Source organism: Panulirus ornatus, chromosome 17 (assembly GCF_036320965.1).
Source record: "Panulirus ornatus isolate Po-2019 chromosome 17, ASM3632096v1, whole genome shotgun sequence".
Lineage (NCBI taxonomy): Eukaryota > Metazoa > Arthropoda > Malacostraca > Decapoda > Palinuridae > Panulirus > Panulirus ornatus.
This window is the reverse complement of record NC_092240.1, coordinates 23344948-23358529: the sequence shown is the minus strand read 5'-3', so window position 1 is coordinate 23358529 and position 13582 is coordinate 23344948. Positions and strand designations below refer to the sequence as shown.

Sequence of the window (13582 nt, the reverse complement as noted above, 5' to 3'; positions counted from 1 at the left end):
TATGCCGGGGTTGACGTGCTGTCAGTGGATTGAATCGGGGCATGTGAAGCGTCTGGGGTAAACCATGGAAAGCTGTGTAGGCATGTATATTTGCGTGTGTGGACGTGTGTATGTACATGTGTATGGGGGGGGTTGGGCCATTTCTTTCGTCTGTTTCCTTGCGCTACCTCGCAAACGCGGGAGACAGCGACAAAGTATAAAAAAAAAAAAAAAAAAAAACAATGTTGTATGGTTGTGAGGCATGGGCTATAGATAGAGTTATGCGGAGGAGGGTGGATGTGCTGGAAATGAGATGTTTGAAGACAATATGTGGTGTGAGGTGGTTTGATCGAGTAAGTAATGAAAGGGTAAGAGAAATGTGTGGAAATAAGAAGAGCGTGGTTGAGAGAGCAGAAGAGGGTGTTTTGAAATGGTTTGGGCACATGGAGAGAATGAGTCAGGAAAGACTGACAAAGAGGATACATGTGTCAGAGGTGGAGGGAACGAGGAGAAGTGGGAGACCAAATTGGAGGTGGAAAGATGGAGTGAAAAAGATTTTGAGTGATTGGGGCCTGAACATGCAGGAGGGTGAAAGGCGTGCAAGGAATAGAGTGAATTGGAATGATGTGGTATACCGGGGTCGACGTGCTGTCAGTGGATTGAACCAGGGCAAATGCAGCATCTGGGGTAAACCATGGAAAGTTTTGTGGGGCCTGGATGTGGAAATAATATCTAATCATCTTTATCTATTATACTTGACCACAGTTCCCCGCATCAGTGAGGCAGCGCCAGGAAACAGACGAAAAAAGACCCATCCACTCACATATACATGTGTATGTGAGTGGGTTGGGCCATTCTCTCGTCTGTTTCCTTGCGCTACCTTGCTAACGCGGGAGACAGCGACAAAGTATAATAATAATGTGTGGAAGGCGAGAACGTTATCGCGGAAAGCAAAAATGGGTATGTTTGAAGATATAGTGGTTCCAACAATGTTGTATGGTTGCGAGGCGTGGGGTATGGATAGTGTTGTGTGCAGGAGGGTGGATGTGCTGGAAATGAGATGTTTGAGGACAATGTGTGGTGTGAGGTGGTTTGATCGAGTAAGTAACGTAAGGGTAAGAGAGATGTGTGGAAATAAAAAGAGCGTGGTTGAGAGAGCAGATGAGGGTGTTTTGAAATGGTTTGGGCACATGGAGAGAATGAGTGAGGAAAGATTGACCAAGAGGATATATGTGTCGGAGGTGGAGGGAACGAGGAGAAGTGGGAGACCAAATTGGAGGTGGAAAGATGGAGTGAAAAAGATTTTGTGTGATCGGGGCCTGAACATGCAGGAGGGTGAAAGGAGGGCAAGGAATAGAGTGAATTGGAGCGATGTGGTATACCGGGGTTGACGTGCTGTCAGTGGATTGAATCAGGGCATGTGAAGCGTCTGGGGTAAACCATGGAAAGCTGTGTAGGTATGCATATTTGCGCGTGTGGACGTGTATGTATATACATGTGTATGGGGGTGGGTTGGGCCATTTCTTTCGTCTGTTTCCTTGCGCTACCTCACAAACGCGGGAGACAGCGGCAAAAAAAAAAAAAAAATATCTAATTATCTTTATCTATCTTTTATACTTGATCACAGTTTCCCGCAACAGACGAAGAAAGACCCATCCACTCATATACACACATTTTTTTTTTTTTTTTTATACTTTGTCGCTGTCTCCCACGTTTGCGAGGTAGCGCAAGGAAACAGACGAAAGAAATGGCCCAACCCCCCCCCCATACACATGTATATACATACGTCCACACACGCAAATATACATACCTACACAGCTTTCCATGGTTTACCCCAGACGCTTCACATGCCTTGATTCAATCCACTGACAGCACGTCAACCCCGGTATACCACATCGCTCCAATTCACTCTATTCCTTGCCCTCCTTTCACCCTCCTGCATGTTCAGGCCCCGATCACACAAAATCTTTTTCACTCCATCTTTCCACCTCCAATCTGGTCTCCCTCTTCTCCTTGCTCCCTCCACCTCCGACACATATATTCTCTTGGTCAATCTTTCCTCACTCATCCTCTCCATGTGTCCAAACCACTTCAAAACACCCTCTTCTGCTCTCTCAACCACGCTCTTTTTATTTCCACACATCTCTCTTACCCTTACGTTACTCACTCGATCAAACCACCTCACACCACACATTGTCCTCAAACATCTCATTTCCAGCACATCCATCCTCCTGCGCACAACTCTATCCATAGCCCACGCCTCGCAACCATACAACATTGTTGGAACCACTATTCCTTCAAACATACCCATTTTTGCTTTCCGAGATAATGTTCTCGACTTCCACACATTCTTCAAGGCCCCCAGAATTTTCGCCCCCTCCCCCACCCTATGATCCACTTCCGCTTCCATGGTTCCATCCGCTGCCAGATCCACTCCCAGATATCTAAAACACTTCACTTCCTCCAGTTTTTCTCCATTCAAACTCACCTCCCAATTGACTTGACCCTCAACCCTACTGTACCTAATAACCTTGCTCTTATTCACATTTACTCTTAACTTTCTTCTTCCACACACTTTACCAAACTCAGTCACCAGCTTCTGCAGTTTCTCACATGAATCAGCCACCAGCGCTGTATCATCAGCGAACAACAACTGACGCACTTCCCAAGCTCTCTCATCCCCAACAGACTTCATACTTGCCCCTCTTTCCAAGACTCTTGCATTTACCTCCCTAACAACCCCATCCATAAACAAATTAAACAACCATATATATACATAAACACATATACATTTACATATACACATCAACATATACACATATATATATACATGTACATATTCATACACTTGATTGCCTTCATCCACTCCTGGCATCGCCCCAGCACACAGGAAACAGCATTAATACCACGTCAACGCAGTCTCTAGCTGTCATGTGTAATGCACCGAAACCACAGCTCCCTATCCACACCCAGGCCCCACAGACCTTTCCATTGTTTAGTGCAGTTATTTCACATGCCCTGGCTCACTCCACTGACAGCCACATCGACCCCACTACACTACAATACTCCAATTCAGTCTATTCCTTGCAAGCCTCTCACCCTCCAGTAAGTTCAGGCCCCAATTGCTAGAAATCTTATTCACTCCATCCTTCCACCTCCAATCTGGTATCTCGCTTCTCCTTCTTCCCTCCACCTCTGACACATATATCCTCTTTGTCAACCTTTCCTCAGTCATTCTCTCCCTATGTACAAACCACTTCAACACACCCTCTTCTGCTCTCTCAACCATACTCTTATTATTACCACACATCTCTCTAACCCTTTCATACTTACTTGATTAAACCACCTCACATGACATACTGTTCTCAAATATCTCATTTACAACACATCCACCCTCCTCAGTACAATCCTATCTATAGACCATGCCTCGCAACCATATAATATGTTTAGAACTACGAATCCTTCAAACATACCCATTTTTGCTCTCCGAGATGATGTTCTTTCCTTCCACACATTCTTCATTGCTCCCAGAACCTTTGACCCCTCCCCTAAACTATGACTCACTTCCATTTCCATGGTTCTATTCACTGCTCAGTCCACTCCCAGATATCTAAAACATTTCACTTCCTCCAATTTTTCTCCATTCAAACTTACATCCCAACTAAAATGTCCATCAACCCTGCTGAACCTAATAACCTGACCCTTATTCACATTTAATCACAACTTTCTCCTTTCACACACTTTTCCCAAATCAGTCATCAACTTCTGCAGTTTCTCACAAATCAGCCACCAGTGCTGTATCATCGGCAAAAACAACTGACTCACTCCCTAGGCCCTCCCTTTCCCAACAGGCTGCACACTCTCCCCCCCCCCCCTTTTTTTTTTGCTGCTGCTATGTACCTTAGTGAAGTCTGTCTCTGCAGTGATTTCCACACTAGTCTGGGACTCTCCTTTCTTGTACTCAAGGGGGCAATCAAGAAGAATAATGCGTGGGTTTTCAATGCGCCGTTTCATTTTCGGATGTGTGACATCTTTGTTCACCATAATGCCACTCAAAACTTGGCAATCCTCAATGGGTCCTCCAGGAATCTGTAAATAAAATAATGAAATAATGAAATTTAGATGGGAATACATTATGTAAATATCATGATAGTATCTAGTTTTACAACCATGATCACTAACCCATGTACCTTATCATCTCCATGACTTATGTCAGCAAATGAAATCTCTTACTATATCTGAGTGGAGCCCCATAATCAAGGTGTCTGCAAGGGACATAGAAAATATTCTAGATAACCAGGAAGCATTAAAGTAGTTTGGAGAGGAATATCTGAATCAGGCGTAGTTTGGCAGATTGCAATTTTACGGCATAATAAGAAACTCAATAAAAAACTTGGTATTCCTTATATGGTGAATGACCACCAGTGGTTGGAAAACAATAATCTATCGCAATTTTGTGGCACAATAAGAATATCAATATTGAAACTTGGTATTCCTTATATGGTGAACGACCATCAGTGGTTGGAATACAATAAAAATCTAGATATTTTGCTTTGATACCACTGTATGTACGTGTGTATATATGTATATGTCTGTGTGTGTATATATATGTGTACATTGAGATGTATAGGTATGTATATTTGAGTGTGTGGACGTGTATGTATATACATGTGTATGGGGGTGGGTTGGGCCTTTTCTTTCGTCTGTTTCCTTGCACTACCTCACAAACGCGGGAGACAGCAAAAAAAGCAAAATTATAATAATAATAATAATCACTGTAAAATGCATTGTAACTGAAAAACCTTGCAATATGCTCAAATAGTTCCTTATCAATGGAGGAAAAAAAAAATTCCTCAAATATGTCACTAACGTTAAAACTTAAGTGCTATTCTACAAATATCTACCCTAATTCTCAGATGTCACTCACAAAATGTTACTCTATGAACAGTAGTTCTATAGGCGTTGCCTGTATATAAAACACGAATGATTATACAGGAAATGTTGGAAAACAAGCATATACATATGGCATCTACATTCTCAATAAGTGCACATAATAAATAGGAGAGAAAATTACTAAGGCATATGCTGAAACTTAAGGAGCTGTGGGGGATGTCACTAAAGACAGTTTTCTAAAAGAAGAGTATTGCATACATGTAGACAGTAGGAGGCATGATTTTGGGATTTGTAGCTAAAGGGTTGGTTGCACTGAATGGGCTATGCATATCGTTGCTTGATATCTAAAGCTTTATGGGTAGAACTGTCAAAGTTTTTACAGGAAATATAGCTATGGGATATGAGCAGTGTGGTTTCAGAAGTGGTAGAGGATGTGTGGATCAGGTGTTTGCTTTGACGAATGTGTGTGAGAAATACTTTAAAAAGCAAATGGATTTGTATGTAGCATTTATGGATCTGGAGAGGGCATATGATAGAGTTGATAGAGATGCTCTGTGGAAGGTACTAAGAATATATGGTGTGGGAGGCAAGTTGTTAGAAGCAGTGAAAAGTTTTTATCGAGGATGTAAAGCATGTGTACGTGTAGGTAGAGAGGAAAGTGATTGGTTCTCAGTGAATGTAGGTTTGCGGCTGGGGTGTGTGATGTCTCCATGATTGTCTAATTTGTTTATGGATGGGGTTGTTAGGGAGGTGAATGCAAGAGTTTTGGAAAGAGGGGCAAGTATGCAGTCTGTTGGGGATGTGAGAGCTTGGGAAGTGTCAGTTGTTGTTCGCTGATGATACAGCACTGGTGGCTGATTCATGTGAGAAACTGCAGAAGCTGGTGACTGAGTTTGGTAAAGTGCGTGAAAGAAGAAAGTTAAGAGGAAATGTGAATAAGAGCACGGTTATTACGTACAGTAGGGTTGAGGGTCAAGTCAATTGGGAGGTAAGTTTGAATGGAGAAAAACTGGAGGAAGTAAAGTGTTTTAGATATCTGGGAGTGGATCTGACAGTGGATGAAACCATGGAAGCTGAATCATAGGGTGGGGGAGGGGGCGAAAATTCTGGGAGCCTTGAAGAATGTGTGGAAGAGAACATTATCTCCAAAAGCAAAAATGGCTATGTTTGAAGGAATAGTGGTTCCAACAATGTTGTATGAATGCGAGGTGTGCGCTATGGATAGAGTAGTGCGCAGGCGGGTGGATGTGCTGGAAATGAGATGTTTGAGAACAATATGTGGTGTGAGGTGGTTTGATTGAGTAAGTAATGTAAGGGTAAGAGAGATGTGTGGAAATAAGAAGAGCGTGGTTGAGAGAGCAGAAGAGGGTGTTTTGAAATAGTTTGGGCACATGGAAAGAATGAGTAAGGAAAGATTGACAAAGAGGATATATGTCTCAGAGGTGGAGGGAACGAGGAGAAGTGGGAGACCAAATTGGAGGTGGAAAGATGGAGTGAAAAAGATTTTGAGTGATTGGGGCCTGAACATGCAGGAGGGTGAAAGGCGGGCAAGGAATAGAGTGAATTGGATTGATGTGGTATACTGGGGTCGACGTGCTGTCAATGGATTGAATTAGGGCATGTGAAGCATCTGGGGTAAACCATGGAAAGTTCTGTGGGGCCTGGATGTGGAAAGGGAGCTGTGGTTTCGGGCATTATTGCATGACAGCTAGAGACTGAGTGTGAACGGATGGGGCCTTTGTTGTCTTTTCCTAGCGCTACCTCACACACGAGGGGGGAAGGGGGATGTTATTCCATGTGTGGCGAGGTGGCGATGGGAATGAATAAAGGCAGACAGTGTGAATTGTGTGCATGTGTATATATGTATTTGTCTGTGTGTGTATATATATGTGTCCATTGAGATGTACGGGTATGTATATTTGCATATGGGGACGTGTGTGTGTGTGCGTGTGTGTGGGGGTGGGTGGGGCCATTTCTTTCTTCTGTTTCCTTGCGCTACCTCGCAAACGCGGGAGACAGCGACAAAGCAAAATAATAATAATAATAATAATAGCTATGGGCACAACCACGGATAAAATGGAGGGCATCTAGTGGTAACGATAATGTATGCAAAAGGCACCGTTACCAAGGATGAGAGGAAAGGAACTGCAGTTGACTGTTAAGATTTCGAATAGTAGTGTGAGGAAGTGAGGAAGAAGCAAAGACAAAACGCTAAGAAGGAAAAGCTGCTGGTGTCAAGTGCAGGGCTTCAGAGGAAGTTCTATTTATGAAGTAAAAGATCCAAATAGATTCAAAATTCCATGTAACCAAAGATATATTCTTTAGGAATATGGAAGCATGAATGCTAGAAAATCTGAAAGAGGAGGAGTTAGTTGCTGGTTGGCTCAAAAAGGCAATGATGTGTAATCACATGATTGCAGATGACACATTGCTTCAAAGAAAGTATAATTTAGCTTGCCTTGATGTATAGGAGAGAAGTACAAGTCAACCATAATACAATGACTAACTGGAAAATGTGGACATAGCTTTTCTTAGACTGGATATGTGGATTAAGAAAAGTGGATAAACAAAGGAAAAGTCAGAATGAGTCTGGAACATAAGAATATATGAGAAGAATGGCATGCTCTGATGGTCTGGGCATTTACAAAGATGATATCTGAAAATGATGACTAACATGCATGGGTAAACTGGATGTAGGACTGGTTGGGCACAACTATACAACATAAAACTAAGCAAAATATGCAAGCAATAATACTCAGTATCGTGTGACAATCAGCATGTAACATCCTACTGGAAGGTGGAAGGGATGGATAAAAGTTCGGAGATCTTTGGTAATATAATGCTGGATTGTGGTAGACTGCAACTTGAATATAATAATAAAACAAATATTTCAAACTCTTCCCACATATTCCCTGCATGTCGCAGAAGGCGACTAAAAGGGGAGGGAGCAGGTGGCTGGAAATCCTCCCCTCTCGTTTTTTTTTTAATTCTCCAAAAGAAGGAACAGAGAAGGGGGCCAGGTGAAGATTTTCCCTCAAAGGCCCAGCCCTCTGTTCTTAACGCGGGAAATGGCGAATAGTATGAAAGAAAGATTTCAAACTCCTCTTTTTTAGCATTCAAATGAGGGAGGCATATACTACAATTTGGAAAACATTAGGCAATGAATAATCACTATATCACCTGAAGAGAGAGAGGGGGGGAGACTTACCTTCTCAATTCTTGCCCATTTCTTGACATCAATTTCTCTATGACCATCTTCCTCTGTAGTGACGGTTTTGACAGCACGCAGGGCAATGGAACATGCCAAGTCAGCATACTGACCCATAAACTTGGTACCAATACATGACTTTATAACATCAACCATCTGCTCCTCACTGTTGAGGTCGACTGGCACACTAGTTGTTGAATATAAATGGGAAGCTATGTTATCTTTACCTGTTGTTACAGCCAATTACTAAAGTATTTATGAGTCCTGTCATGAAAATCAATTTATCTTTACATGAGTTTCCCATTTCCCATGTAGACGGAGCAGCAGCAACAAAAAAATAAGAGCCTTATTTGCTCACATTCACTTTTCAGCAACCATGTATGATGTACTGAAATCAGAATCCATATCCACAGTAAAGCTTCCACATACCTTTCCAAAGTTTCTCCTGACCATTTCATACGCCCTGGTTCATCCTACCATCAGCAAGCTGCCCCATGTATCAAATTACTCTTATTTCCTCTATCCCTTGCACACATCTCCCCAGCCTGCATGTTCAGGCCTTGATAACTCAAAGCACCATTCATCCCATCATCTACCTTATTTTCTGTCTCCCTACTCCTCTTTGCTCCCTCCACTTCTGACACAAATAACCTCTTAGTCAGTCTCTCTTCATTCATCCTATCTAAATGTTCGCACACCCTGCTTTGCTGTCTCTCACACACTCAGTTTATGAATAACCACTATCATTCTTAAAAAGATCAGTGCTCCTCACGCTTCATAATGACCTCATGTATTTCATTCAAAATACAGATACAATTGTCACAATCAAGAATAAATAATTTCAAACAAAATTAACTAAATGTAACATCTGACACTTCCAAATGAAAGATTTTTTGAGTAATCTTAAAAATTTAAGAAAAAAAGGTATAATGGTTAAAAAACATGATTAGGATATGTTGTAACTAAAATAAATTCTGAAATTCATGAAAGAGGAATCTTGAACTCAGCAAACATAAGACTATATTCTAAAGTTGTAGAAAAATGGTGATTCAAACTGGTTCTCAAAATAATTTCAATTTCAACAAAATATCCATTGTCTAATGATAAAAGATGCAAATCTATTTTGAGAAATTATGAATGAAGAGAACATGAGGACAAGCAATCAATGTAAGAGGATGATAGGTATAGACAGCACAGGAGAGGATGGTCAAGATATGGTGGCAGTGCTTGTGACAAAGGGAATGGCAAAGGTGGTAGTAGTGGTACAAAAGGGGTGGCAGAGATGCTTGCAGTTATGGAGGCAGAGATAGTGGCATACAAGGCTGTAGAGGTGGTAGCTATAAAGAAGGCTGAGGGGGCAGCTGTAGAGATGATGGTATTCTTTTTGTGTGCGTGTGTGTGTGTGTGTGTGTGTTGTGTGTGTGTGTGTGTGTGTGGGAGGTTAAGTTGAAAGTAGAACTGCGTAGCAAATGTGATGACATAGGTGAAGGCAAAAAGGATAGCAGAGATAGCAGAAACATTACTGGTAATGGTGGAGGCAAAGAAGGTGGGAGAAGTGGTAGCTGTGGTGGAGGCAAGAATAACTGTAGCTGTGGTAGTGGTGGTGGCAGAGGGGATGGTAAAAGTGGTGGTGCTGGTGCAACTGATTAAAACAGTGATGGGAAAGGGGTGACTGTATTGTTGACTGGTTGGTAAGGTTATTTAATGTATGTATGACTCATGGTGAGGTGCCTGAGGATTGGCGGAATGCTTGCATAGTGCCATTGTACAAAGGAAAAGAGGATAAGAGTGAGAGCTCAAATTATAGAGGAAATGTGAAAAGAGCACGGTTATTACGTACAGTAGGGTTGAGGGTCAAGTCAATTGGGAGGTAAGTTTGAATGGAGAAAAACTGGAGGAAGTGAAAGTGTTTTAGATATCTGGGAGTGGATCTGTCAGTGGATGGAACCATGGAAGCGGAAGTGATCATAGGGTGGGGGAGGGGGCGAAAATTTTGGGAGCCTTGAAAAATGTGTGGAAGTCGAGAACAGTATCTCGGAAAGCAAAAATGGGCTATGTTTGAGGAATAGTGGTTCCAACAATGCTGTATGGATGCGAGGCGTGGGCTATGGATAGAGTAGTGCGCAGGCGGATGGATGTGCTGGAAATGAGATGTTTGAGGACAATGTGTGGTGTGAGGTGGTTTGATCGAGTAAGTAACGTAAGGGTAAGAGAGATGTGTGGAAATAAAAAGAGCGTGGTTGAGAGAGCAGAAGAGGGTGTTTTGAAATGGTTTGGGCACATGGAGAGAATGAGTGAGGAAGAGATTGACCAAGAGGATATATGTGCTCGGAGGTGGAGGGAACGAGGAGAAGAGGGAGACCAAATTGGAGGTGGAAAGATGGAGTGAAAAAGATTTTGTGTGATCGGGGCCTGAACATGAAGGAGGGTGAAAGGCGGGCAAGAAATAGAGTGAATTGGATTGATGTGGTATACTGGGGTCGACGTGCTGTCAATGGATTGAATTAGGGCATGTGAAGCATCTGGGGTAAACCATGGAAAGTTCTGTGGGGCCTGGATGTGGAAAGGGAGCTGTGGTTTCGGGCATTATTGCATGACAGCTAGAGACTGAGTGTGAACGGATGGGGCCTTTGTTGTCTTTTCCTAGCGCTACCTCACACACGAGGGGGAAGGGGGATGTTATTCCATGTGTGGCGAGGTGGCGATGGGAATGAATAAAGGCAGACAGTGTGAATTGTGTGCATGTGTATATATGTATATGTCTGTGTGTGTATATATATGTGTCCATTGAGATGTACGGGTATGTATATTTGCATATGGGGACGGGTGTGTGTGTGTGCGTGTGTGTGGGGGTGGGTGGGGCCATTTCTTTCTTCTGTTTCCTTGCGCTACCTCGCAAACGCGGGAGACAGCGACAAAGCAAAATAATAATAATAATAATAATAGCTATGGGCACAACCACGGATAAAATGGAGGGCATCTAGTGGTAACGATAATGTATGCAAAAGGCACCGTTACCAAGGATGAGAGGAAAGGAACTGCAGTTGACTGTTAAGATTTCGAATAGTAGTGTGAGGAAGTGAGGAAGAAGCAAAGACAAAACGCTAAGAAGGAAAAGCTGCTGGTTGTCAAGTGCAGGCTTCAGAGGAAGTTCTATTTATGAAGTAAAAGATCCAAATAGATTCAAAATTCCATGTAACCAAAGATATATTCTTTAGGAATATGGAAGCATGAATGCTAGAAAATCTGAAAGAGGAGGAGTTAGTTGCTGGTTGGCTCAAAAGGCAATGATGTGTAATCACATGATTGCAGATGACACATTGCTTCAAAGAAAGTATAATTTAGCTTGCCTTGATGTATAGGAGAGAAGTACAAGTCAACCATTAATACAATGACTAACTGGAAAATGTGGACATAGCTTTTTCTTAGACTGGATATGTGGATTAAGAAAAGTGGATAAACAAAGGAAAAGTCAGAATGAGTCTGGAACATAAGAATATATGAGAAGAATGGCATGCTTTGATGGTCTGGGCATTTACAATAGATGATATTGAAAATGATGACTAACATGCATGGGTAAACTGGATGTAGGACTGGTTGGGCACAACTATACAACATAAAACTAAGCAAATATGCAAGAAATATACTCTGTATCGTGTGACAATCAGCATGTAACATCCTACTGGAAGGTGGAAGGGATGGATAAAAGTTCGGAGATCTTTGGTAATATAATGCTGGATTGTGGTAGACTGCAAATTGAATATAATAATAAAAACAATATTTCAAACTCTTCCCACATTTCCCTGCATGTGCAGAAGGCGACTAAAAGGGGAGGGAGCAGGTGGCTGGAAATCCTCCCCTCTCGTTTTTTTTTTAATTCTCCAAAAGAAGGAACAGAGAAGGGGGCCAGGTGAGATTTTCCCTCAAAGGCCCAGCCCTCTGTTCTTAACGCGGGAAATGGCGAATAGTATGAAAGAAAGATTTCAAACTCCTCTTTTTTAGCATTCAAATGAGGGAGGCATATACTACAATTTGGAAAACATTAGGCAATGAATAATCACTATATCACCTGAGAGAGAGAGGGGGGGGAGAGACTTACCTTCTCAATTCTTGCCCATTTCTTGACATCAATTTCTCTATGACCATCTTCCTCTGTAGTGACGGTTTTGACAGCACGCAGGGAATGGAACATGCAAGTCAGCTATGACCCATAAACTTGGTACCAATACATGACTTTATAACATCAACCATCTGCTCCTCACTGTTGAGGTCGACTGGCACACTAGTTGTTGAATATAAATGGGAAGCTATGTTATCTTTACCTGTTGTTACAGCCAATTACTAAAGTTATCTAGAGTCCTGTCATGAAAATCAATTTATCTTTACATGAGTTTCCCATTTCCCATGTAGACGGGAGCAGCAGCAACAAAAAAATAAGAGCCTTATTTGCTCACATTCACTTTTCAGCAACCATGTATGATGTACTGAAATCAGAATCCATATCCACAGTAAAGCTTCCACATACCTTTCCAAAGTTTCTCCTGACCATTTCATACGCCCTGGTTCATCCTACCATCAGCAAGCTGCCCCATGTATCAAATTACTCTTATTTCCTCTATCCCTTGCACACATCTCCCCAGCCTGCATGTTCAGGCCTTGATAACTCAAAGCACCATTCATCCCATCATCTACCTTATTTTCTGTCTCCCTACTCCTCTTTGCTCCCTCCACTTCTGACACAAATAACCTCTTAGTCCGTCTCTCTTCATTCATCCTATCTAAATGTTCGCACACCCTGCTTTGCTGTCTCTCACACACTCAGTTTATGAATAACCACTATCATTCTTAAAAAGATCAGTGCTCCTCACGCTTCATAATGACCTCATGTATTTCATTCAAAATACAGATACAATTGTCACAATCAAGAATAAATAATTTCAAACAAAATTAACTAAATGTAACATCTGACACTTCCAAATGAAAGATTTTTTGAGTAATCTTAAAAATTTAAGAAAAAAAGGTATAATGGTTAAAAAACATGATTAGGATATGTTGTAACTAAAATAAATTCTGAAATTCATGAAAGAGGAATCTTGAACTCAACAAACATAAGACTATATTCTAAAGTTGTAGAAAAATGGTGATTCAAACTGGTTCTCAAAATAATTTCAATTTCAACAAAATATCCATTGTCTAATGATAAAAGATGCAAATCTATTTTGAGAAATTATGAATGAAGAGAACATGAGGACAAGCAATCAATGTAAGAGGATGATAGGTATAGACAGCACAGGAGAGGATGGTCAAGATATGGTGGCAGTGCTTGTGACAAAGGGAATGGCAAAGGTGGTAGTAGTGGTACAAAAGGGGTGGCAGAGATGCTTGCAGTTATGGAGGCAGAGATAGTGGCATACAAGGCTGTAGAGGTGGTAGCTATAAAGAAGGCTGAGGGGGCAGCTGTAGAGATGATGGTATTCTTTTTGTGTGTGTGTGTGTGCGTGT

At 41.8% G+C, this 13582-nt stretch overlaps 1 protein-coding gene across 1 annotated transcript in view; it reads right to left on the bottom strand.

Moving 5' to 3' along the window:
• Positions 1-13582, bottom strand: part of CCT3 (chaperonin containing TCP1 subunit 3) — a 117336-nt gene that overhangs the window by 67244 nt on the left and 36510 nt on the right. Inside the window, exons 5-6 of the mRNA XM_071672123.1 lie at positions 8081-8267; positions 3880-4068 (exon numbers count right to left, since the gene is read on the bottom strand). Of these exons, the coding sequence (XP_071528224.1) occupies positions 3880-4068; positions 8081-8267 (376 nt within the window). The remainder of the gene's footprint in view (positions 1-3879; positions 4069-8080; positions 8268-13582) is intronic.